The sequence below is a fragment of the Elgaria multicarinata genome, chromosome 11, assembly GCF_023053635.1.
Source record: "Elgaria multicarinata webbii isolate HBS135686 ecotype San Diego chromosome 11, rElgMul1.1.pri, whole genome shotgun sequence".
In the NCBI taxonomy this organism is placed as follows: domain Eukaryota; kingdom Metazoa; phylum Chordata; class Lepidosauria; order Squamata; family Anguidae; genus Elgaria; species Elgaria multicarinata.
The window spans coordinates 18,924,977-18,952,156 of record NC_086181.1 but is presented as its reverse complement, the minus strand read 5'-3'; the positions used below and the strand labels follow the sequence as shown (position 1 = coordinate 18,952,156).

Genomic DNA, 27,180 nt, shown 5'->3' with positions numbered 1-27,180 from the left:
AGCCAGGCCATGTTCAGAAGACACCTTAAACCATGGCTTTAACTATGGTGAATAAAGCAAAAAGTGTGGTTGATGCCATGGTTTAAGGTGTCTTCTGAACGGGCCCAATGTTGCGCACAGTCACCAGGAAAAAAATGCTTTAGTAGGTTTTCAATCACTTGATATTTGGTGCTCGTTACTGACCGCAACAGTGTGGATTTTAATGGCTGGACAGCCCACACGTGCTCCTGCCATGTAACCCTGCAGGTTTTGGGGGGAATCAGTAGGTAAAGCGGCACCATGTAGACACTCCCCCCAGGTGACCTGCGTGCTTGCTGTCCAGGTGCTCACTATGCATGAGCAATTTTAAGGCCCCTGGCTGATCCCATAGTTCTTCATCTTTAAACCAGACCTGGCCCTTCAAACAGAGGACGCTTTCAAATCTCCCTGTAAACTAGGCCACCTGGCCACCTTACTTAGTGCTACTGACCCAAATGCCTTGTGCAACTAATGCATAATTCCTCCTAAATCATCCCCCCACCCCGGCCTGGTAAAAACAGGAATGGAGGAAGTATTGGGAAAACAAGAGAGGGTTGCAAACGGAAGATTCCATCTAGATGCCTCCATGAATCGAGCCAGGGCAGTTGCACAATAAAAAGCCTTATCGTGGAAGCGCCCTTAACCTGTGCCTCCCAGGGTGGCTCGTACAAGCTCATGAAACGGCCCATGCTGTGTGCGAGACCTGCCTTCTGCTGCAACGCAAAGGCAGCACCACAGATGGGAGGAGTCGGGGAGAAAGGAGAGCCTGGCAACGTTCGAGAGCGATCTGCTGCCAGTTAACGTTTCTTGACTGGGAGCCAAGGGCTTCCTCAAATCAGCCTGCAAGAACAGTGGGAGGGGAGAGTGGAAATCACTTCTCATTCATAGTTGCTCTTTGCTCTTTGCACGTAACCGGGCTCGGAGGGAGCCTAGCAGAAGCAGTGCGCTTGCCCCTTTCGGGGGCATTGGCTCAGAATCCACATCCCAGCCATGCCGGGCCTGTACACAGTTGTGCTGGGGCTCCTGGTCTTTCTGCCCCTCATGGGGAATATCTTCTTCCCCTATCTTTGGTTGGACCTGGTCTTTCTCTTCTCCATACTGTACAGAGCATACAGAACACAGAAGTGTTTCCAACGCGTGCCTGTCTTCAGCATGCTGGATGTCTTCTTGGAGAAAGCCCAGAAACACCCGGAGAAGCCCCTGATTCTCTTCGAAGACAAGTCCTTTTCCTACCGAGAAGTCGACCGGCGCAGCAGCCAGGTGGCCCGAGTACTCCAGGGCCATGTGGGGCTGAAAGAAGGGGAAACGGTGGCTGTTTTCTTGAAGAACGTCCCAGCCTATCTCTGGGTCTGGCTGGGCTTGGAGAAAATTGGCTGTGCCATGGCCTGCGTCAATTACAACATCCGATCTATGTCTCTGTTACACGTGCTCCGCTCCTGTGAGGTCAAGGTGCTTCTGACCACTCCAGGTGAGCTAGACCACGTTGTTGTATCCAGGGGGATGGGGCAGGGGAATGAAAGTCACATTTGTACACTACAGCTCTCAATCTCTGGTCACGGCTCTTCCCAGTGGAGAGAATCCTGCTGACTTCTCCTCCCTCTTCCCCCCCCCTTTCCCTGAAAAACACACAAAAGCAGCAACAGTAACAACAACAAGCAAATCTTGATCACTGTGTTGTCTGTTGAAACTTGACTGTGCAGGTAAGAGTCACGTTAACAGCTTTGTTAAAGAGATTTGGAGGTACTTACTGTACGTGAAGAGTGCATTCGCTGTATTCCCTGAAATGCAGCACAAAGTTCATTTTGCAAATTGCATAGAAAGCTTGCAGACTTAGACCACGGGTTCCCTCTTCTGTACCAATTTGGTATGAACTTTATGGGTTGCCTGTTTGCTTCAGGCTAAATTCCCAGCGCTGGTGCTGTCTGTTTAGAGCCCTTTACGATCCGAGCCGGGGATTTCTGCAGGAGCCTCCTCCCAGTTCTTAGAGGTTCATCCAAGTACCTGTTTCTCTCGAATTATCCCCTACAGCGTTAAGCTGTCAGCGTTGTTGTTGTTGTTGTTGCTAAATCACACCCCGGACAGCAATGCTCCTAAGATCCTTTGTAAAGGGTTTAAGGGGGGGGGAAGTAAAAAAAAAAAATCATAAAAAATCATTGGATGACCCAATCCAATTAAAATTTGGTATGCTTAAAGCTCTCCTTAATATCTATTACTGTGGCAATTTTGATGTCTTTATCTTTAAAGCTTATGCAGATGTAAGCATTTGTTTAATTTTTCTTCAAATCCGGCTCCTGCGCCCCCAGTGGCTGCTCGGAAACCAACAAATGATTCGTTGGAAAACTAGTAGCTAAATACTAGGGGTGTGCATGGACACCCCCCCCCCCGATCTGCTTCTCTTCCAGATTTGCAACTTCCGGATTGGGTCCGCTCCACTCCGCCTATGGTCCACTCCGCTTTGCTGTGGAGCTCCGGATCCAGATCGGTGCTCCGCTTCCCCCCCATAGACTTGCATTGAAATCCAAAAATGCCTACAACTTTTTTTCTGTTAATGTTAGAAACCTCAAACTTGGCACCACAATAGCTTATCCATGTATACACAAGCATGCCAAGCCTCAAGCAAATCCAAGCATCCCCTGATTTTGGGGGGATTTTTGAAAATCGGACACCCCATTTTCAGAAATGGGATTTACTCCGACATTTTGACAGATAAAAACTTTGAAGCAGGCACCCTCACAGATACCATCTAGATCCACATTCATGGCAAGTTTCAAGCAAATCCCATCATCCCTTGATTTTTGGCGGGTTTTTTTCCCTTTTAACTCACCCCAATTCAAGTCCCATGCTAGAACTCCGTCAATTTTCACATTAGAAACATCAAATTAGGCACCATGACACCTGATCCATGTATACACATGCATGCCAAGCCTCAAGCAAATCTAAGCCTCCCCTGATTATTGGGCGATTTTTGAGAAGCCGACACCCCAGTATCTCAGGGATTTTTAAAGCTGCAGACAGCTCAATGGGCTTTATTCATGGCCATTTCAAAGAAAATCCCATGACATGAATTGGAGAGTAGATAAACCTAAATATGAATCTTCTTCCACACTTGAAAAATTGAGTTCCAAATCTTCAAAAAGTTTGGAACTTCAAAAAGTCTAAGTGAGCGCAGGAAGGACTTATCCCCTAAGTCAAAGCAAGACACACACAAACCATCCCTTCGAGGCAGGCACAGAGGAGGACAGGCAGCACTGGGAGCAAGCATGCCAGAGGCTTGTGGGGTTGAACCACAAAGCCCATCATGTAGTACAGCTCCCAGGCACCAGGTGGGCAGAGAGGCAGGCAGAGATGCCATAGATCTATGGGGAAGTCAGTCCCGGCAGATGCCCCATCACAGCAGCACCCAGGTGGAGGAGGGAAGGCAGGCATGCAGCAGACATTTCTGGGGGCACAAGGAAGTAAGCCAAGGATTGTTTCAAAGCCAGTAATGCAAACCATCCCTGTGAAGCGGGAGCAGCACAGAGAGATGCCTTTTCTTTTGCATCCCATAACTAGGAGGCTAGGAGGATAAGAGTAAAGCTTTGTGATCCTTGCTTCAGAGTTGATTGACTGCATTGTGATCACAGCCATTAAACAACAACAAAAATAACGTTAATAATAGCAGTACTAATTAATATTAATAGCAACAACAACAACAACAACAACAACAAGGAGTTGAACCACAATGAAAGCCTGCCTGACTTCACTGAAGAGGAAAAGCCAGGAGAGCTTGGGCTATGGGGTGTATAAATATAAAATGTAATAAATAAATAAATAAACAAAGGAGGGGTGGAATTAAAAGCAGCAGTGTTGCTGAATAAACAACAAGAAGAATTTTTTTAAAAGGCTATGTCTGTCTTTTACCAGTAAGAGGATAGTGGACGTGCCCAGGGGGAGGGGGAATTATGCCATTTTGACTGGCCCTAAGTAAGTACCAGTCTTTAAGAAGCTACCTGACACTTCAACTCATGACAGGCATAGCTTCTCCAGTCTCCACTGGTTAATCTTTGGAGGGCTCTGATGACCTTCCAAGGACAGTGTGCACTGGGCATGTCCACATGCCCTAGGTGACCTCACCCCCTTGCACCACATCTATTCAGTTGTTCAGCAAGGTTAGGGTGGGTAGCCATGCTGTGTTTTCTATCTGTTATTTATTTGCTTAGTATATGATTTCAGGTTGTGTTTGTGCATTTGGTGGGGCTCCTGTTTAAAAAAACACTGGGAAAAGTCCGTTCAGAGACTAAGAAAGAAAAGTTTCCCAGTATCCCAAGTTACTAAGTATCCCATTTTGCTTATCCCCCCTCCACCTTTGGGATTGGAGGATGCTTCATCAGGTGATCATGATTGGGAGTTGAATTTGCCTCTCAGCACTTCAAAAAGGTACCTCTCCCACTTTTTTTACCCTATTTTTAAAAAAAATATAGCAAGCAAACCGCAGCACGCAAAGTGCTGAAAATAGGCTCAAAATTACCCCCACCCACGACTCTCTAAGCACAGCGAGTTTCAAATAGATAGTTTGAAAAACAAAAAAGTTATCCACTAATCTTTTCTGCAATGCAATCCTATGGGTGAAAAAATCCAAAATGGCGGGCGGAGCGCTCTGCGAGAAGAGAAGCGATCCACTTATGGTTGCTTCTCTTCGCCATGCTTCTCCAGCTCCCCGATCCACTTCTCTGCCTGTAGCAGAGGTGGATCACCCCGATCCGCTTCTGCTTCTCCGATCCGAGGAGAAGCGGATCACACCCCTACTAAATACCTCGATTCTTTTCCAGTTATAGCACAATTAAAGCAGGATGCATGGGAGTACTTCACAGTAAAAGCAGATTATAAACTGGAAAACTTCAGAGTACTTCACAATAAAAGATTATAAGCTGGAAAACTTCGGAGTCCTTTGTGCGCAATTCACAGTGATTGTACAGTAGAACGCTGGTGTGATAAAGCTCTTAGGATCTGGTACAAGAAATTCTGTTGACCAAACCCACCACCAGTTAGCCTGGTGGGCTTTTTCTCTGGTGGCCCCTCAGTTGTGGAATCAATTACTTCCTGAGGCTTGGAGGATTCCTGCTCTTAGTCCATTTAAACATGTTCTTCAGAGAAATGTTCTGCTCCCAATATCCCTTCTAGTTTGTTGTTGCCTGTGGCTGCTATATAATTTTTGCTTAAGCATTTCTTTTTAAAAAACAAAACACGTTTTTATTGACTTTTCAAAAGTGTTTTCTTGAGTCTTAAAGGTCTGTTTCCCAACTTGATAGACAAGTTATAACGTGTTTAAGGTGAAAATGAAGACGTTTGCTCAATCAGTCTGAAAGATTGCCTGTGGGCATCAGGAAAGAGTGAGCTGGGGTATGGGAAAGTGAGGGAGGAAGGCCTCAAGAAAACAATTCAGGACTACTTTAGCCTTGGGTTTCATTTACAGCAAGCAGGATATTCCACTATGAAAGTGGTATGAAAGCGGTATATAAAAGGCGGGAGCCACACTACTGCTTTATAGTGGTGTTGAAGTGCACTGACAACTGTTGGGGCTCATTGACAAATACCATATCCAGCTTTCATACCACTATATCCTGCTTGGTGTGGCTCCTGCCTTTTATATACTGCTTTCATAGTGCAATATCCTGCTTAGTGCAGATGAGGCCTTGGAAAGAGAATGAAGCAACTCCTATCCAATTCTTGACCTAGGCAGATCACTCTCTGTTCAGCCTCAGTACATTGATATCGAGTTGGAATAGCAAGATAAGAGGAACTCTTGCTGATGTTTGTGGGAAAGGAAAGGTGGGTGGGAGAGAGAGAGGGGGGGTCTTGGAGATGCTTTGCAGTTCCCTTCTTGATTGTCCTTTATTTATTTATTTATTTATTTATTACATTTCTATACCGCCCAATAGCTGGAGCTCTCTGGGTGGTTCACAAAAACTAGGTATAACTAGGTATAACTTTGCAATAACTAGGTAAGGTGTGCCAGTGTTATTATCCCCATTTTACAGATGAGGCACAGAGGCTAAGAGAGACTGATTTTTCTAAGGGCAGGGAGCATAATAATATGCATCCGTGACGGATGCAGGTAAGCCCCCCTCCCCCCTGCCCGCTTACCTGGCTCCACCGCCATTGCCACATGGACTGCAGTGGCACTGGCGCCAGGTAAGCCCCCTGCCCCCTTGCTTGGCTCTGCCGCTGTCACTGCATGGCCTGCGGCAGTGCTGGCGCAAGGTAAGCCCCCCTTGCCCCCCACTTACCTGTGTCTGGAGCTTCGGAACGGTCCGAATCGCTTCGGAATGGTGCGAATCGCTTTGCCCCGATCCAGATCTCCTCCAATCCGCTTCGGAACCAGGCTTCAGAGGTCCGGATCGGCCTGCTCCAGATTCGGGGATCCAAAATGGAGTGGAGCACAGCCCTAATAAACTCTAGCTTCACAGCTCTCCTCTATATCTGTGAACTGTCTAAACTGTGTGTGCAATATCACCCCATTTTCTTTACTCCATTCTTTATTATTAAAACATTCTTTCACTTATCCATCCATCCATCCATCCATCCATCCATCCATTCAAATTGTATTTGTTTTGTTATTCATTTGTTACATTCACATTTATTCCATTCCTTCCCTTTGGTTTTGCTATGCTTGGTCACTGCCTTTGTCTGACTTGGAGGGGTTTTTTTTTGCTGCCGTCTGCGGAGACAGCGGACTTGATTTTGGTGGGTACTTCTGATTGTCCCCATTTTGTTTCCCCAGAATTTACTGGACATTGACTTGTTCCAAGACATTCCAGGAAAAAAAGAATGGTGGCCACCACAAAAATTGGTCTCCCCAAGTGGTGGCCACTATTTAAAAATTAAATAAATCAGAATGCCCTCGAAGAACAGAATGTCTAGGGCAGCCTTCCCCCATTGACGCCGTCCAAATGTTTTGGGATTCAGATCCCAACAGGCCCAGCTAACATGGCCAATGGTCAGGAATGCTGGGAGTTGTAGTCCAAAATATCTGGATGGCCCCAGGTTGCAGAAAGCTGGTCAAGGATATTCAGGAAAAATAAAATGGTGGCCATCAGAAACAGGCAGCTAAATAATCACCAGTGCCATTGCTGGCAAATAAAAGTAAGCCGCACCGCCACCACTACAATTGGTACAAATATGTGCAACAGAAATGGTAGCCATTCTTTATTCATGACAACAAATGAAAATTAAACTGAATGGGTTCCAAAAAATGCACACACTTACCCAAAATACTGTTTTCTACATACAGCTCTTTATACCAAGCAACACTGGCTGTATATTCATATTCAAAGTACATGTTTCTTAACTGGAATTTCAGCAGCATGTTGGAGCTCCCAAAACTACGGTTATGAAGAAACTTCCACTCAAACCTATCTTTTTCCTTCCTTTAAGATTTGAAGTCGGCGATTGAGGACGTCCTGCCTACTCTACAGAAGGAAGGGGTACGGGTTTTCTACCTGAGCGATGACTCCCCAACGGAGGGCGTGGAAGCTTTGCTGGGACGGATCAAATCCAGCTCAGCGGAACCGGTGTCTCTTTCCTGCAGAGCCAATGTGACGGCTCAGTCCATATCCATGTATATTTTCACCTCAGGGACCACTGGTGAGAAGATAGAAAAAAATGTCAAGGTGTTGGTTGAGCGAGTGAAGAGAGGAACATGCTGTTGTTCCTGGAAATCTTTCTTTGTTTCTCCCTGTCCTACCCTGGGGCACTATGAGGAGGGATGTGTGTGTATGTGTGTGTGTGTGTGTGTGTGTGTGTGTGTGTGTGTGTGTGTGTGTATATATATATATATATATATATATATATATATATATATATATATATATTCATATTCAGGAAGGGCTGTAGCCTAGTGATCAAGCACATGGACGTTGACAGCTCCAAGTTTCTGAGGGCCTTTGGCAAGATGCCCCCAATGGGCTCCTTCCCTCAGTGAGGACACCTTCTCATTGCTGTTGTCACCAGCTGCTGTCGCTCCTCATGCTCTTTCTCATCATTGCTGCCCCTTGCTTGATTGACAGGAGCATTTGCTCCTCCCCACTCTCACAACCATCATTGTTTGGGCCAGAGCAAGAGGCAGGTGAACAAGCGGGTTGCAATGGTGAAGAGGAGCAACTCAGGAGCCAGAGCAAAAGGAGGGAACTCGGTGGGGTCATGCTGGGCCGTGGGCTGTTGGCAAGGTACTCCACCATGCTGACCCTTGTATCTCACACGTATGCAGGTTCAGTCCAGCTAAAATTGGTTCTGAACTTACACCTCTGCCTGAGAGCATCTCTACATTAAGGGAAATCACATTGTTTACCCGGGGTTTTTGTGCTTCCTGGTTCTTTGGTGCGATTGTTATGGGCTGCATTACATTGGGGGAGAGGGGTGACAATGGGTTTGAATTGAATACTCCCCCTCCATTCAGTTCCATCTTAGTTCTATTGAGATAGCGCCATCTACTGATGGAAGATCCTGCTGTTTCCCTGCCATTACCACTTTAAAAGTGGTTCTTTTTATCCCAGGATTTCCAAAGGATTCCGTCAGAGACGTCCTGGTTGTTGATGTCATAAAATCGACCCGAAAAATTCTGTGAATGGCCAATCACGAGCATGCAATAAATTACTCGTTTAGAGGAGCTCTGAGACTTTGGAAAGTCACTGCCAGTCAGAGTAGACCATAGTGGATTACATGACCAATGGTCCAACACAGCATAAGGCAGTTTCATTATAGGCCAGATACTTTTCACATATGACTTAAGCCTGTTATGGTTCCCAGTCTGTTTCCTTGCAAATGCAGTACAGACAGTGAGGACTATGGAATCGCCATTGCAGGGCCTGCTGTTGAAGTCGTATTTACAGCCTGCACTCACTTATATGTGCCTGCTTTTGTCCCCTTTGCCACACAGCCAAAAGGGCTGGGGTGTGTCGTGTTTCTAGCTCTCTACTCACTGCAGAACAGGCTGTAGGTTAACCTGAAACGAGGAAGAAAAATGAATTCTCAGATCTGCAATGTCTGCCCTTAACTGTTCGGGGACTGAATCTATGGATATTGGTTTTTGTGGCTGTGGGAAGGAAAGTCAGGGAGTCACTTAATGATCCTTTTCTCCACTTGCCTTTAGGGCTACCAAAAGCTGCTCCCATCACCCAGAAGAAGCTGATGACTGTGTCCCACATGCTCAGGTTGTGTGGGGTGCGTCCCACGGATGTCATCTACGCCCCGCTCCCGCTGTATCACTCGGCAGCCCTTCTCATTGGCCTTGGAGGGTGCTTGGAGGTTGGTATGTATATAATGTCCCTGACAGTCAACACAGATATCTACCTACAGGTGTGTGACAGCCATCAGAGATGTGATAAGATATTAATATATTAGATGGATTGGATGGATGTGTTTTAGTTAAGTGGGGTGCCTTTAGTGAATTGGGATGTGTGTGTGTGTGTGTGTGTGTGTGTTTGCGTGTTAAGTTCAGGAGTACAATTCACATGCAGACTTCAGACTTTGGATATGCATCCACAAACCTGGATTTCAAAATCTGAAATGCAAGATGTGAGTAGAGTGAATAAACAATGATCCCCCCCTCTGTGTGTGTTGTGTGCAAATTCTGTTGTTGTTGGCAACTCCTGAATTCTTCTCCCACCTCTCTCATGTATTTTTAAAGAAATCTATAGATTTGGGGGGAATTTATGTCTTTCATCATTAGCTCCTGAACCAATGTGAATGTCTGAAATGTTCAAAGCAGGGGGAACATGGGTCTTATAATATAAACACATTTGTTTAACAGTTTGATTGGTTTTTTTAAAGAGTCATAGACTGTTTCTACACGAGGCTGTTAATTGGCTGTTCATCCACTGTATGTACTTTTGGTTTCACCACAAAATTGAGATCCAGGCATTACACGAAGAGCATTTTCATTCTTGCTTTTCTGCCATATAACCTCTAGATGGCACTGTGGTACAGCAGAATAGCATAAGTACACAAGTTAAAAAAAAAGGAGTTCCTTTTGCTTTTACAATTCATTGCTGCATTTTCCCTGCTCTACAAAAACTTGCCGAAAGTGGTTTTTAAACACAGAAGTTAATTTAGAGGCTTATGATGTCATCTAAAGAACCTGTAAACAACTGTGAATAGGGAATAACAACTGCACAATAAATGCCTCCTGTAGAAAAGTCCATGTTCAGCCATCATGGGGCTTCCTGGGATTGTTTTGCAAAGTGGAAACAGTTGAGCAGGAGGCAGCATGATCACTAACCCCTGTGCACTCACAACTAACTCCTGTTTTAAACAACCCAGGGGAGTTGGGACGTGTGAACTGAATCAGTCGATGCATCTGTATATGTATATGAGCTAGATATGAGATACATGAGAAAGACCGGGGTGGGGTGAGGTAGATCCAGACTTCATCATACTTATAGTAGACCCACTGAAACCAATGATTAACATGTCCCATTGATTTCAGTGGGTCTAAAATGCATTTCTAAACATTGGGCTCCATCACACCAGCATTTTATTGCAGTTTTGTTCTGCCTTGTTTACCTTTTTGCCCTACGATCCTCACATGATGTCTAGCTTCATCCCACGTACCTGTTTCCCTTGAATTAACCCCTACAGCGCTAAGCTGGTATTGTTGTTGTTGCTAAATCACACCCCGGGTGGCAGCGCTCCTAAGATCCTTTGCAAAGGGTTTAAGGGGCTAGATCCTTTGCATACCAGGAAATGGATTTAAGGGGGAAATGTAAAAAAATCATAAAAAATCAACGGCTGACCCAATCCAATTCAAATGTGGTATGCTTAAAGCTCTCCTTAATATCTATTACTGTGCCAATTTTGATGTCTTTATCTTTAAAGCTTATGCAGATGTAAGCATTTGTTTAATTTTTCTTTAAATCCTGCTCCTGCGCCCCCAGTGGCTGCTTGGAAAACAACAAATAATTCACTTGAAATCTAGTAGCTAAATACCTCGATTCTTTTCCCTTTATAGTACAATTAAAGCAGGATGCATGGGTGTACTTCACAGTCAAAGCAGATTATAAACTGGAAAACTTCGGAGTCCTTTGCACGCAATTCGCAGTGATTTCACAGTAGAATGCTGGCGTGATAAAGCTAGTCGTCTTTGTCCTGCAGTCATCTCGCCTTTCCCCCTCCATTTTCCATGTTTTTCTGGGGCGGGGAAAGTGAAATATTTTTTTCCATGTGGGATAAAACTGCCCTTCTTTCCCCATGTATTGCTGTTCTCATGCTATGCCCCCTTCTTGGGGGCATGTGCGTTGAAGGGTGCGGCCTTGCTGACAAAAGAGGAGATGTGGGGGCAGTTCTCCTCCAGTGTGCCAAGTCGGTCGAACGGACTTTCTCTGCTCCAGCCCCACTCTCATTGCTCTATCATCCACCTATTTCAACTTCCCCCCTTCCCCCCCCTCTTTACGAGGTGCCCAGCCAATGAAATGCTAAATTGCTAAACTTTAGACAACAACACCAGAGCAGGGGGGAGGTGCCCACGTCCATCAGAATGTCCGCCAACCACAAGAACCAATGAATTGGAGAGGGAAGGAGAAGGGGCGGGGTGGGGCGGCGATACCAGGGAGCATGAGCCGGCACAGGTGAAAAGGTAAACAAGGTGAAATAGTGCAACAATGCACACATGTGAAAGTGGCCAGCGCTTGACATGCTAACGAAATAGAGGTGGAAATTATGGCTGCATGCCAGGGGAAAAAAAAGTAGGTGTGATAGAGCTCATTGTTTACCATTTTGGATTTTCTTTAATTTACCTGCACAGAAATCTGGTTATTGGGCAGTCTAAAAGTGTAATGAACAAACCCATATGTATGACCAAGCCTGGTTCCAACCCGTAATCACTAAATATATGTTTAGTAAAAGGCGAAAGATTTATACGATCTGAAGAGAAACCAATCTTTTCCTGGTCACCCAATTGAATTCTTAATGTCCCTTTTACTTCGGAACTCAGACAAATCAATCACCGAGCAAGTTTTTGAACTTGGCCATTTCTATTAGATCCTCTATGATTACTTGTCTTTTTAATAGCTCATTGTATGCTCAGTCCTTTTGTATGTAATTTTTGTTGGAATGGTCTATTGACTGCAATAAACCGTTGTTGTTGTATTTTTACAGTTAATATTTTTCGACTGAGAATCTAATTGTAGCAAAATGTGGCTTTGATACTTCATGGATCTGTTCTTCAGAGTGACTTTAGGGCCAAACGCCTGGTTATATGAAGCAGCTTGTTTACAAAGCATGCTTAAACTCGCCATTTTGACTTTGGAGAAAAAGGAGCTGGGGGGGGGTCTCTATCTGAAATGGGCTCCTGCTTTATGTGCTGGGCCTGCACCTGTTTCCTGTTTCCTGTTTCCCTTTGCCTCTAAAGGTGCTGTTTGTAGGAAACAGCGCCTTGGGTGGCGGGAGGGCAAACGGCAACTAGCAGGAAATGATGTTCAGCGTTCCTGAAGTATGGGGTTGGGGGGTCAAATCTGATGGCTGAGCTTGTGTTTGATGTGGTGGTATTTACACTGTGATTTTAGCTGCCCTGCTGGGCCCATCTTGCAGTTGACAGACTTGCCGTGGGCTCTGTTTTTCCATTTGTCTTCACCACACTTGTGTTCACAGTAACCCCACTCCTAAGCCACCTTCTCCCTCTCCTTGCTTCTCCGAAGGAGCCACATGCGTCTTGAGGTCTAAGTTCTCCGTTTCCCATTTCTGGGACGACTGCCGACGCTATCGTGTCACTGTGATCCAATATGTGGGAGAAATAATGCGCTACCTGTGTAATGCACCTAAGGTAATGGGCAGCGGTCAAGTATGTCATGTGTGTGTGCGGCAGAGGGATGGAGAGAGAAATGTTGCAAAGAATTAAAATGGATGGTTGCGCTAAATCCCTTACAACTGAGCCAGAATCAGAGCATGCGGTTCAGTCATAAAGGGTTATGTACATCATGAATGGGCTTTCTGCTGCTGTGCTCCCAAGAACCATAGCTCTGTGCAGGAACTCATGCTTTGCATGCAGAAGATTCAAGGGTCAGCCCTCAGCTTCTCCAGTTAGAAGTAGCCTGGAGAAGAGAAGATTGAGGGGAGACATGATAGCACTCTTCAAATACTTAAAAGGTTGTCACACAGAGGAGGGCCAGGATCTCTTCTCGATCCTCCCAGAGTGCAGGACATGGAATAACGGGCTCAAGTTAAAGGAAGCCAGATTCCAGCTGGACATCAGGAAAAACTTCCTGACTGTTAGAGCAGTACGACAATGGAATCAGTTACCTAGGGAGGTTGTGGGCTTTCCCACACTAGAGGCATTAAAGAGGCGGCTGGACAACCCTCTGTCAGGGATGCTTTAGGGTGGATTCCTGCATTGAGCGGGGGGTTGGACTCGATGGCCTTGTAGGCCCCTTCCAACTCTGCTATTCTATGATTCTATGATTCTATGAAGTATCAGGTACGAGGTGATAGGGAAAATCCTCAGATAGCTCTCCAGGAACTTGGACGGCCATTGTCAGCCCCCAGAGACCATATTGGGGTAGATGTAAGACTAACCGGACCTGGTATAAAACAGCTTCCCATGTGCCCCTTGCATGCTCTAATTCTCTTTATCATTACCTGGTGTCCTTTGCAAACCATAGCTTGTCTCCAAGCCAGAACCACTTAATGGTGCCAGGCCATAAATGAGTAACTAGTGAAATTCTTTGACCTGTCTACATATGCTGACAGTCTCTCAGCCGTATTCTCTGGGCCAGTGGAAGTTTTTGAATAGTTTTCGTAGGCAGACCCACATATAGCACATTGCAGTAATCTAACGAGGATGTAATCGGGGCACGATGAATTAACACGTTGCAAAGGGTCCCACCAGGCAAGCGGCAATGAATGAAGTTTGTTTCCGTAACAATTCTCTTGACCTGTTGCCTTGCAGAAGGACAGTGAGCGTGACCACAGCGTGCGAATGGCAGTTGGGAATGGCATGCGGGTGGAGGTCTGGAAGGAGTTCCTGCGCCGATTCGGATTCCTCCAGATCTATGAATTCTATGGCGCTACAGAGGGGAATCTTGGATTCCTAAACTACACAGGGAAAGTTGGAGCGGTGGGAAGGGCCAACTCCATCTACAAGGTAACGTGCTGAATTGGAAGGTCTCCAGATGTGTTGACCATGCATGTCTAACTATCTGCTTTATGGAACACCCAGTTAAATTTTAAAGGGCTTTTGCCAACGGTGCCAATGGAAGGGGCCGTTTTCAAGGGCAATTGAAGCTGGAGAGAGAAGTGTTACGTTTCCCCTTCTCACATGCTGCAAACCCTCCCCCCCGCCTGCAAATTTCCTTGCATAACAATTAAGCTTGGGGGGGGGGAATGGGACATTTTATCATTGGCTTGGGATATCTGAGGTAGTGTGCAAATTAATTGTCCTATTTGGATGAGAAATTAATTGGAGGGCTTTTCCCCCTGTGATACCTAATTGTATCCTAAGTAAATGATTTCCAAAATGGCACACATATGCAGGTTTTGTGCAGAGCTTGGTCCCGAAGCTGGGGGTAGGCGTCGTTGGGCACCTGTCAAGGGCCTACAGCCCAGTAGGAGCTCATTGACCAGAACCTCCTAGAGTTGATCCTCCTCTTAACCATTGGTATCTTGCTTGTTTCCCTGCCTCTCACTCTGGCCCAAAAGGAGGAGCAGTAGATGCCACCACCGACTTGCTCACTGGCTGTCTGCTTGTCAAGCAAGCAAGTGAACAAACGGTAGCAACGTTGAGAAATATGCTCTGCCCAAGGCAGGTCGATGCCTGAAGTGGGGACCCGCGGCCACCTCCCTCCCTTCCAATCGATCTGCATGCCTGCTGGCCAGTTAGCTTACTTTTCCTGGTGCAGATATGCCTGCCTGTCTCATCAGCGGGGCGAGGCAGGGCGCGCCCTTAAGGTGTTTATGTCTTGGCTGCATGTTATTATTATTATTATTATTATTTATTTATTTATTTATATAGCACCATCAATGTACATGGTGCTGTACAGAGTAAAACAGTAAATAGCAAGACCCTGCCGCATAGGCTTACATTCTAATAAAATCATAATAAAACAATAAGGAGGGGAAGAGAATGCACCAAACAGGCACAGGGTAGGGTAAAACTAGCAGTATAAAGTCAGAACAAAATCAAAGTGTCAGAAGAGGTCCCAGAACTTCCAGGATTTCTCGCAATACTTTGCCCAAACTTGCACATGTGCCGCATGGCTCCTGAGGGCGGAAACACCTTAAAGGTAGGGTGCTGGAGAAGCAGGTGTGACCGTAAGTAAGGAATCTGGGTGAGGCACCAAGACTTAGTCAAACACAGAAGCCCTTCTTTTTACAAAACTTAAGAATTTATTAGTAACAACTTAACCATTAACACACTGTGAGTCCCTGAGTTATCTCAACTCCTAAATAACTGTCTAGCCGTTTGTGCAGGGCCCTGTGCATTGCTCGGGTAAACTTCTTATGCCGCTCCTGAAATGCTGTTCACTGTGGCAGGCTGCCCAGTTCCCTGCTCCTTACAGCCATTCTGTCCAACGTTGCCTTCTCTTCCTTGTCTTCCCAAAATCTCTGGAAACCCTTCCTCCTTTCCTTTTTCCTTCTCCTCCTTTTCTCCTTCTCTTCCCCTCCTCCTTCCAACCCCTCCCAAATGCCACACCCTTCAATTCCCCTCTTTCTGTTACCATGAAACCCAGGTCACGCAGGCTTACATATGCGTGCCAAGAAACGTAAGCCAGCCATCTGGCAGTCAGATGGGCAGGGCCAGCTGGGTTGGGAGGTGCACAGGTGGGGCACAGGCTGATGGGAGGCAAGGCGGGGTGAGGCAGTAGGCACATGGGTGTGCGAGCAGCTGCTTCTTGGTCTTGTTGGCTGCCGGCCAGCAGAACCAAGAAGTGGCAGACCCTTTGGAGGGGGAGAGTGCTGCTCTTCCCATATTCTGCTGCCTGCTGCACCCGCACCCTCCTGCTTCATGGTAGGGCCGGTCCTGTTGAGAAATAGGATGGAGAGCAATAGCAGCTGGTGACAATGGTGGTGAGAAGAAAGGAGGCTCATTGAGAGAGGGGCCCCATTGAGGGTGCCTTGCCTAAGGGCCCTTCAAAACCTGGGGCTGGCACTGTATGCTTTTAAGGGCCATGGGACAAACAGAAATGCTACAGGTGAAGCTGTTCCTGGCATGCAAATGATCTTCAGCTCTTGAAACAAGTGCTTGTGTTGCAGGTCTTAGTCACAGTTGCTGGCCCTGCCAGCAACAAATCATTAAATAAATTTGCAAGCCTGACTTGGGACAACACGGTGTTTTAATCTTGTTTTAAACGAAAAGGTGGTGGGGAACAAAACAGGTTCCGAAGTCCAGGGCAACTGCCTGAGAATCTGCTGACATCCATGATCAACTGTGTAAAGAATGGGAAGTTCACATAAGTTGAATGGCCTAGGGGACAACAAGCTTAATGTTACGTACAAGCAGAGTATGTAAATTGTTGCAAACTTTCTTACGGAATTAGTTGTGCATTTTTCCACATAACGGGGGAATCAAATCTGTCTGTGAACGGACACTGGAATGAATGACACTGCACAATCCACAACGCACATGTGAGACAGATTTCACAAAATCCAGACATCCCTGAGCTAGGGAATAGAATTTGGATCAGGGAGAGCTGGGTTCAGATCTCTGCTCAACTGGAAAGCTTACAGAGACAGCTTGGGCTGGTCAATGTCTCTCACTTCAACCTACTTCAAAGGGTTGTTATGAAGATAAGAGGGGAGGCTATGCATGGTGCCTTGAAATGTAATACATTTATAGACATTAAAATGGAAAGGATTTACATTTCAAAGGAATAAATTTAGACATGCGTATTCAAAACTCTCACTAAAGTTGGTGGGACTGAACTGCCAAATAAATGTTCATAGAGTTGCAACCCTAAACAAGTTTAATCATCTTCCCGAGATCCCAAGAAAGATACTCTGAGAACTTTGTTTTTTTTGGGGGGGGGGGAGGGAGCAGGGGGGGGGGAAGAAGACGGATCTTTAACAGAAAATTCCCAACACTTCCCAAACTACAATTCCCAGAACTTTCAGCAGAGGGTGGAGTGGAAGGAAGCCATGACAGCTAAACTGATACAAGTTTTATAGAAACGGCCAAGTGCTTTTTCTATGTGATGGTTTGGATGATTTGCAAGGAAATTTTTTCTTTACCCTTTATGGCAGTTTCTGCCACGGCTCTGTCATGTGGTCTAGCTGGGCAGATATGCCCCAGTGTGAAGCCTTTAAGGTTTGTTACAATTCCTAGACAAGAATAATGAGCTCCCAGGTATTTTAGGCAGTGGGTGCTGGTGGCTCTGATTTTGGTGGGGCTGTGAATCCACTCTGGGTTTCAGTCACAGCCAGCCAGAACTCTGAAGGAACTGTCCAAGAGCTGAACCCCATCCCCCAAAGAGGTTTGCCACCTTGGAGAGTTCCTTTAGTGTTCTGACTGAAACCCAGAATAGATTCACAGCCCCACCGAAATTGAAGTCACCAGCTCCCACTGCTGTGACGTTGTTCAAAAAATACACCCTGATCCATGTACAATGCAGTTGCCTTGAATTTTTGCCCTCTTGACTGATGCATCCATTTCCTATCTGTTCCACTTCAGAAAATGGTAAAGTTTGAACTTATTCGATATGACGTTGGACAGGATGAGCCCGTGAGAGATGAGAAAGGGCTTTGCATCCGAGTGGCCACAGGTAAGTTCATAACAGCAATGTTCAGGCATGAACTGGAGTTTGTGTCACTGGAGTTCTGATTTCTCTCTTGTGGGGTTGTCAGATGATTTCTCTCAAGTGATGTGGTCAAGAGGACATGGTCATCTGTGGAACCCTGTTGTTGAGTTATGGTTAATAGCTGATTAGTTATGGCACAGACTGGGTTTCTGGCACATAACCTTTTGTGTTAAGTCTCTGTCTGGGCCTTCCAGAGACTAGCAGAGATTGCAGCTGTTCTCAGCCAAGTCAGCAAAGACGTGAATTAAGACAAAGATTTATGTAGGTTAAAATAAACCTTTTACTGGCAAATAAATATATAATTTAGTTATGGCAGTACAGATACAAATACTTACAAACGGTCAGTCAATACAGCTCGCATCAAGTTGGGTAAGGGACATGGAAGTAGTAGTAGTGAACATGAAAACACATTTACTTTTATAGACAACCTGTACAATGATGCAACTCCTTGCAACCCTTAATTGAAGACAATCAGTTAGACAATTATTCAATTATGACACTCAATGTCCAGGTGTAGAGTTGACCTTTAAGTTTCTGCTGAGTCTTCTGTTCTTCCAGATCCTCAGCAATTAACAAAGCAATGGAAAACATAACCAGGATCCATTCCAGGATCCAACACCCTGGAGGGCCAGGTTTGGACTCCACATGAGCAGGATCTGGCCCCTGAGGTTCAATACCCCTGGTGTAAATAAGCCTTATATCATAGAAGCACCATAGGTCTCCAATAACTGCCTTTAAGGAATCTGAAACCAGAGTAAGTGTTGGGACCTCTGAAACATCTCACTTCTCAGAAGTGGGATGCCTGCGTGTAACAATAACCAAATATTTCCAGCTCAAGTGTTTTTTTTTTTGGCTACTGGAAAAAAAAGTTTCATGTATTTTATACAATACATAATAGTAACAGGCATACTTGTTTAGTTTGGCTTACTATATTAAATCAAACATGATCAATCAGAGGTTCGTTGATATAGGGGTGCTGAAATTTTCCCAGAATGTTTTCTGGAAAACCCACGCCATTGGAGGGTACCCTTGCCCCGGGCTCTTGGCTAATCATTTGATTCCTCCGATTCTTCTTTCCCTACCCAGGTGAGACAGGTTTACTGGTGAGCAAGATCACAGCACGCAACCCATTCATTGGCTACGCAGGAGATCGTCAGTTGTCGGAGAAGAAGATTCTCCAGAATGTCCTGGAGAAAGGAGACTGTTTCTTCAACAGCGGTGATCTCATGATGCAAGACCACGAAGGCTTTCTATATTTTCAGGACCGAATGGGAGATACTTTCCGGTGAGTCCCACCCAACTAAGTGGGATGGGAACTGTTTTCTTGCCCTTTAGGAGTGTGATGCTGTGGTGGCTGCTGTGACTACTGCTGGTGTCATGAGAGGTACCTATAGCACATACCCAGAGCAATCCTATGCTTGTCTATATAGAAATTAGTCCCACTGTGTTCAGTTGGTTTCTCATCCAACTGAACACAGTGGCTCAGTTCAGACAACATGTTTGTCAATGTGGTGTGAAAACTCCACTAAGCAGTTGAGTTTTTAGGAGGTACTCCACACACAACATGTTCTAACTCCACCATTGTGTGACCGTGGGCTACTGTGTTGAGTAAAATCCATCGCAATGTTTGATTGACAGTTCCTCCACCCTCTCTCCTCCCCAAGTCCTCCTGATGGTATCCAATCAGCCATTGCGGCAAAAACCCAATCCTGGCAGCTCTCCTAGAGCGTCACTCCCTCCTTTCGCCGCTCTTGCCAGGAAACTCTGAAGCCAGTGGGAAAAGTCAACTCAACGCAATGGAAAACTCCACAGAGCCCTCCATGCAACACACAACACAACAGTTGTGCAGGAACTCTCCTCTGCACAGTGGGGATATTCAGCTTTGAGTGTTTTCTAAAAAAAAAACCTCCACCGTGGGGTGGAGTTTCCCCTCCAGACAACACATTCCTCAACGTTGGAGTTCTAAGACCGCTGTAGAGAAACATGTTGTCTGAACTGAGCCAGTGGGTTTCCTGTCAGCTGCTGGTTGGCCACTGTGTGTCCAGCATGATGGATTAGATGGACCTTGGTCAGATCCAGCACAGCTCTTATTATGTTCTTATCCCTGTGTTGGATCCAGATTTACATTGGATCAACTGTGTTGATGGAAGTGGGCTTCCCCATCATCTCTCTCCCATGGTAGCCCCTGCCAGATTGTTCTGGCTAGCTCCTCTCAGCAAACGGGAAGGAAGTTCTAACAAAATTTTAAAACTCAGCAAGAAAAATGGCTCTGGCTCAGACTGAGCCACAAAAGGAAAACAGTCACACCTCCAGCCAGGACCACAGCTGACACAAAACGTTTTTATTGGCTGGTTGCTGCTTGGCTCAGTCCCTGTAGGAGCACTTTGGTGTAAGCCTTTCTGCCACCCATTCTATCTCTCCTCTCCAGCCTCATTCTGATTGGCTAGGGGGCTGCTAGAGTATGAGGCTTCTTTCTCTCTCTCTCTCTTTACAACTTGACTATCAGGACGATCGGCTGGTAAGGTCACCCTCTACCCAGGCCTCCTCCATCTTAGGTTTGAATCTGCCATGAACTTAGGGCCAGCATCAGAAGTCAGAATGATCAGGAACCACCTGAGGCCTGCAAGTAGTAGTATATTATAAACAAGGGATGGACATTTGTCTCTACCAAATCCAAAAAGGAAAATGACCCAATGGTAATAACTCCTCTCTTGTTGTAGGTGGAAAGGAGAGAACGTGGCCACTACAGAGGTTGAGACGACCCTGGCAACACTGGAGTTCATTCAGGAAGTCAATGTATATGGGGTACCGGTGCCAGGTGGGTCTGAAACTTTATTTATTTATTACATTTATGTATACTCCAATAGCCAAAGCTCTCTGGGTGGCTCACAGAACAAAACTTAAAGAATACAACAACATAGTAAAACATACATTAAGCATTTTGAGCTAAACATTGTGGCTTACCATGGCCTAATCTACACCTGCCATTTATTCCAGGGTTAGGTTGAGGTAGACCCTGTGCGTCCAACAGGGGATCCTGGGGTCAACCAGGGACTACCTCTGTTTCAAACTTGGTGGGGCTAAATCCCTCCTTAAGAGCTATCACTTTGCCAAGTTTATCTCTGTCTTTAAAAATGAGGGCGCTGTAAGCATTTCTGTTACTACCGGTTACCCGAATACTGAACAGTTCTTCAACGGGTAATTTGACAAGGCGGAGAGTGGGGCGCTCTGAAATTGAGGCAGAGAATCACCTCTATGGAGCTCCAGATCGGATTTTGAGGCAGAGAAGACCCACTTTGCACACCCCTATTGTGCATCCCCACAAACCGTGGGTTAACGAACTCATGTTTTGGTGCCATAATATACAAACTGGGTCAATATCCCCCAATGGTTTCTCCTACATGGGGTTGAATGTTTGCCCCTCACACCTCACTCCTGGAACTCCACAGGGGGAAAGGGCTTGGATGGCGATTATTTATTTTTAAAATGTCTAGGCTGCCTTTCATTGGCCAAAGTGGATTCCAGGATGGTATACCAGAAAATACCACTGGAGAGGAAAGAGCTTATCCATCCCCTCCTCTCCTGCTGCTCCTCCAGTGGAAACCTCCCACTCCCAAAACTATTTTGCCTAAAAGAAGCAGCCATTGGGGCTTTTAGTTTGTGTGTAATATGTATTTCCCCCCTTATAATACCCCTTTCTGGTTTGTTCCAGGGCACGAAGGAAAGATCGGCATGGCAGCCATAAGGCTGAAGGACGGGCTCTCCTTTGATGGGAAGAAGTTGTATGCACATGCCCGGCGTTACATGCCAAGCTATGCCATACCTCAGTTTGTCCGCCTCAGGGTGAGACACCTCTCTCATTACTTTGTTTTATTTTATTTTCATTTAAAATTACTTGTCGGCTGGCTTTGAGGGCAGAACTCCCTGAAGGTGGCATATAAGATAAAACACTAGGGCTGTGCAAGGTTCAAACTTCAGATATTCGAATCCGAGGCTTGGAGGCCATTTTGTGGCAGATCCACCATTTTATGGCAGGATCCACCATTTTAGAACGAGATCTGCCATTTTAGGATGGGATTCACCATTGTCCTGCACGGTCCTAGGCCCCGGGAGAGCCAACAATCCCCAGCATGCAGTGCCTGGGAGGGCTGGACTTACCGGGGCCCAGGAGCAGAGGGCAGATGTATCCTCGCCACGCATGACTGCCCACTCCTCGGCGCAATCACCAGCTTCCCCGCTGCTATTGCCGGCATCCATTCACGAGATTGCTGGTGTCCTCTTGCGAGATCACCAGCTTGAAACAGGGATCTTGAGAGAGGAAGCTGGCAGTGGTGGTGGAGAAGCCGGCGATAGTACTGAGAAGCAGGCGATTGCGCATGGTGACACATCTGCCCTCTGCTCCTGGCCCCCCACTATTTCTAAGCTTAGGCCTGAAATCTTAAAACAGTAGCATTAACCAAGTGGAAGACTCTCAATACTGAGGTAATTTAACATGAGGCGCCAGTTATAAGAGGTAGTGAACTGACTGAAGAATGGGAAAGGGAAATGAAAGACACACAAGAACCAGAGTAATGTTTGGAAACCATACTTCAAGGCAAAAATAATAAACACACCTAAACCTGCCTATACGCACCTCAGCATGGGGCTTCCAATAGGACAGGGCCCGAATGGAGATACTTGGAGTCCAAAGCAAAGGCTGCTAAAGACAAAGACAACGGGCAGCTGTGGCTGTAGCCCCCGGCCCCCAGGTTTTATACTCAAAAGCTTTAGCCAAGCTAAGGTGATCTTTATTATATAATTGAAACAGCTTTCTCAGGCTTTTGGGGTATGTGTGTGTGTGTCAGAAAGTTCCCACAAACACTCAGCTGAATTCGTTCACTCCAACTAGTGAGGGAGCTGCTATGGCTTTGAAGCCCGGCATGGGTTAAGATAGCACACACAGATGACCCATCGAATATGTGCAGGCACAGCCTCACGCAATGGGACTTTTCAGGCTGCTGAGACACAGAAGGAAAATGGATTTCTTGACAGGGGAGGCAGAACATGCACCCAGGGCCAGTGCCAGACTATTTTGCACCCTTGGCAAGGTGAGCTACTTGCCCACACGCACGCACCCCCCCCCCCAAATTGCCAACTTCGATTCAGCTGTTCAAGAAGAATTTCTGAACTATTATATTTTCCTTTTATTACGTTTTTTTCTTCTTAAAACAGCTAATTTGTATAAAACCGTGACCCTTAAAGGGCAGTACTGTGCCCCTCTGAGGTCTGCGCCCTAGGCGGCTGCCTAGTTGGCCTAATGGTAGTGCCAGCCCTCTGTACGCCTTTCTTAAACACGCTCAGTGGTCATCCTTAAAACATTGAGGCCAAATTTATTTGTGAGCTCAAATTCTTTCCAAAGCACCTAGTGCAGTTCAAGCATTGCAACATAAGATGGGAACTCAGGCAGGGAGAGTACCCAGAGCAGTTACAGTGAGTGGGGCAAACCACTTATGAGGTAGGAGACCCATAATTCAATCTCCTGATCTGTTCATTTGCTTTAGGTTTCAAGCAACCACTGGGGTGGGGTAGCATCAGTACTGTGGTAAGGGATTTTCAGCCCTTCCCCATTTTCCAAATTTAAATTGCCCTCCAAAAGCTGCTGTTATCCCCACAGTGGGGAAAAAGTGGTTCTTGTATTGCACCTTGGTGTTTTTCTTTATGGTAATAGGTTTACATCCTGAGCAACCTGAGCTCTGGTAAAGTGGCCCCATAAGATCATCAGGAGAGCTGTGATGGATCAGACCGAAGCATTCTGTTCACAGTGTCTAACTAGTTGCCTGTGCGAAGCCCATAATTAGAACATAGCACCTTCCCACTTGTGTTCCCCAGCAGTCCGTATACAGAGGCATTCTGTCTCTGATCCTGTAGGTCAGCCTTCCTCAGCCTTGTGTCCTCCAGCGGTTTTGACCTAGGACTCCCATTGACCAAGCTGGCTGGGAGTTGGAGTCCAAAACATCTGGAAGGCATCACACTGGGGAAGGCTGCTGTAGATAATATACAGAGTGCTGGACTAGATGGTCTCTTGGTCTGATCCAGCGGGGCTCTTCTTGTGTTCTTATAGCTATCATGACTAGTAGCCACTGATAGCCTTATCCTCTATGCTTGGGCCCTGTTCTGGACATTAAGGCCTATGGAGGAGGGTGAGTTAATTCAGCCACCATTAGAAGCCAGCTGATGATATGCTTCAAGATAAAGCCATAGACTCACAGATCCTTGCATGCCAACAGCAGCGCTTCTCCTCTGGCAAGTGTGGTTTGGCCTTTAGCAGTCTGGTGTAAATGCAGGCCATCACCCACAGAATAAACATCACCACTCTTATCCCTAAGGTAAGAGGGTGCTGACTTCCTTAGGAGAGTACACAGCCCCCCCACCCACCCCCGGCCTGATCTGCTCTAACTCTAATGTGGCATTTATGGTTTTCCACACAGGAAGCCCTGGAGATCACAGGGACTTTCAAGCAGTGCAAAAGTCAGCTAGTGAAGGAAGGATTCGACCCTGCTGCCATCAATGATCCCCTCTTCTTCCGAGATGACTCAGAAAAATATTACGTGCCAATGACTCAGCAGATCTACAGCTCCATCACAGAGAAGAAGCTGAAGCTGTGAAAGGGGCTTCCAGGCACACCAAACAATTGTCTTCTGCGTGGACCTAGTGGCGCAGGGAGCCCAAGAACAGCTATGGCTTCTGCTGGGAGGGATTGATCTGCCAACCTAAGACAGATGTTTGTGTATTTTTCCTTGAGAAATCTGCGCAAGTTAGTTTGGGGTACTAAATATACAGTGTATTTTGTTTTATCCCCTCCACCCCACAATGACTGTAGACTGTGTCCTTCTTTGCTCAAGGTATGTCATGGAAAATATATGTGCGCAGCAGTAACAAGAGTTCCCTGCTCCAAAGCCACTGGGATGCTTTTGCTTCCTATCACACAAATGCAAATCGTTGTGTACGCATATACAGATGCAGCCCAGGGCCTAATGTGAGCCAGGAGGCCCTAGTGAGAAACCTGGAATCTGTTTTCAGGAAATAGGGGTTGACTGACCTTTCCCAGATGCCACTTTTGTGGGTTTCAGAGAGACCCATCTGTGTGTCGTTCACAATTGATGGTGATGCATGGAAACATTGCCTTTTAAATTCAGGTGAAACTTCTCCCAGCCACCAAAAACAATGGGTTGGATCCAGATTTATGCTGGATCAATGGCACGCATGGAAGTGGACCTTTCAGTTCCCTCCTTCCCACAGCAGCCCCTCCAAGTCCCTGAAAATGCTACACAGAGAGTCAGGAGACCCTCCTGAATGTGATGAGCTGTGGTGTGAGGAGATCCTCCCAAATTGGACAGAGAGGATCACATAAAATTGAGTGGAGGATGTTACGTTAACAGAGCCCTTCCTCTCATGGATGGCCTCTTCCTCTCCCACAGGGCAAATTCTGGATTCCCAGTGTGTTATACATGCACCTAAGTTGGCATCTCCTGATCTCTACTAGCCTGCCTCATGTAGAAGGAAAAAAACACATTTTCTTTAAGCTAGTTTTACATGGCCAGAACACCCCTGCCCTGGGGGAGAACAACAGAAGAACTAGAAATGGTGCTGACTTTCAGGAGGGGCCTCCAGGTTATGGTCCCAGAAACTGGTTCAAAAGTGGAGGCCTCTTTGTAGCCAACCAGAGAGGCTGGGAAACAGCTACTATCACCTTAGAGCATTCTCCAAGGTCAATGCATATAGGATTGCAATCAGGGCTGCCCATGACATTTTGCTGCCTGAGGCAAGGGACAAAATGGCTCCCACCTCCTTTCCATGTAGGGAAGCCAATTGGGCCAGCCGTTGAATCTTAGTTCAATTCTGGCAATGGGGTAATCCGAGAACAGCAGATTAGTTTAGCGGGTGCAGGGCAGACAGTGTGGCAAACACAGAGGTCTTCCACGATTGGGGAGTGGCTGGGGATTCAGGTGGAATGGCCAGGGGGTTGCCGCTGCTGCCTCCCCCAGCATCTGCCACCTGAGGCATTTGCATCACTCTCCATAACGGTAGGGCTGGTCCTGATTGCAGTTGCAACCAGTCACCAGCACATTCTGATATGTGGCAGAGGAAGAGAAAGAAAAGTAGTGAGAATGGAAAGTGTGCCTAGTTGCCCAATCTGCAATGCAGCCGCTGCCACCCAGGCCACTTTGCTCATCACGATAGAGGAGCTGGCTCCAGTTCCCTTGAGGCAGAATAGCCAGGAGTGTAAAGCAGCTGATTGTTAGGGAGGGTGTTCTAAAAATAAAACACTCGGGATGGTTTGCAAAAACTTTGCAGCAAGGCTGTAGTTAAATATGGACAAGGGTGGAGCAAGATATGGCGGATGGGTGTTGGGCACAGTTATTTTTAGCAAAATGTTTCTAGAGGGTGTGGCAGGATAGGAGAGAGAGGGTGGCAACAGGATCAGCCCAATACATTTTTCTCCCTGAGGCAAAGGACAGGTTGCCCCCCCTCCCATTCCATATACAAAAGCTGACTGGACTGGCAGTTGAATCTTTCGTCAACACTGGTGATGGGACAGCATCCACCACACATGAACACAGCAAGCCAACTTAGCGGTTACAGGGCAGATAATGTAGTTGTGGTGCCACTCCCTTCAGCAGACAAACCCTGACTCTCTCACTGCCAACTCTAAACTCTCTAACTGCTCTCTACTACTAACTGATTTTCAACTGTCCCCCCTTTCACACACTTGAATCCAACAGCCAATCAGCATTCACTCCAACATTCCATGCACTCACTCCCCCTCCCAACAGAATTAACCACTTACCAACCTTATCATATGAAATCCAAACAGCATTTATAATAGATATATGGCATCAAAAACAGTAAAACATCACACCCTTCATCTTGTGGAAGGTCCCGTTCTCTCAGATCCCACCCATTATAATGTGTACCCCCACAACATGTTCAAGAAAGAGCTGGTTAGGACAGCTATGTGTACGCATTGTTTGTGTGGTCATCTGGATTCTGTGAATTGATTTGGGGATGAATAGTCCCAACTTAGATGGACTAGATTGGCCCGTAGTTCTCTTCCTAACAGTGCATTAAAGGTTTTGCCCTGCACTTTATGTTGCCTTGTTGCAACATACATTAGGGCACAGCGATACCTAACTGGCACATGAGTGGAACAGAAACTTGATGGCTACAGGAGGGCAGTGGGGTTTAGATGACAGACACATGCACACATTGAAAGACTATATGAGGAGGCCGTGTGGACTAACCCTGCAGCTTGCTGTACCTGGTGGCCACACCCCTTCCATCCACATGTTTGGCCAGTGTGTGAGAAGGTGATATATGCACATATAGCTCCTCCATGCAAGAGGTGAACACCAATTGGGGAGAG

At 46.3% G+C, this 27,180-nt stretch overlaps 1 protein-coding gene across 1 annotated transcript; it reads left to right on the top strand.

Moving 5' to 3' along the window:
* The first annotated feature begins 909 nt into the window (after positions 1 to 909).
* LOC134406530 (long-chain fatty acid transport protein 2-like) lies at positions 910 to 26,807 on the top strand. Its single transcript, XM_063138000.1, has 10 exons — positions 910 to 1,486; positions 7,432 to 7,641; positions 9,146 to 9,304; positions 12,687 to 12,811; positions 13,934 to 14,128; positions 17,651 to 17,741; positions 18,864 to 19,062; positions 20,498 to 20,595; positions 21,490 to 21,620; positions 24,245 to 26,807. The coding sequence occupies exons 1-10, from the start codon at positions 1,009 to 1,011 to the stop codon at positions 24,419 to 24,421; spliced, it is 1,863 nt and encodes a 620-aa protein (XP_062994070.1). The 5' UTR covers positions 910 to 1,008; the 3' UTR covers positions 24,422 to 26,807.
* The last annotated feature ends 373 nt before the right edge of the window (positions 26,808 to 27,180 follow it).

What these genes read in the sequence shown, in the direction of transcription:
- LOC134406530 (XM_063138000.1), top strand. Translation starts at nt 1,009, where the DNA reads ATGCCGGGCCTGTACACAGTTGTGCTGGGGCTCCTGGTCTTTCTGCCC. An exon ending in ATATGGGGTACCGGTGCCAG is followed by an intron (nt 20,596 to 21,489) that starts GTGGGTCTGAAA and finishes GGTTTGTTCCAG; the next exon opens with GGCACGAAGGAAAGATCGGC. An exon ending in CTCAGTTTGTCCGCCTCAGG is followed by an intron (nt 21,621 to 24,244) that starts GTGAGACACCTC and finishes TTTTCCACACAG; the next exon opens with GAAGCCCTGGAGATCACAGG.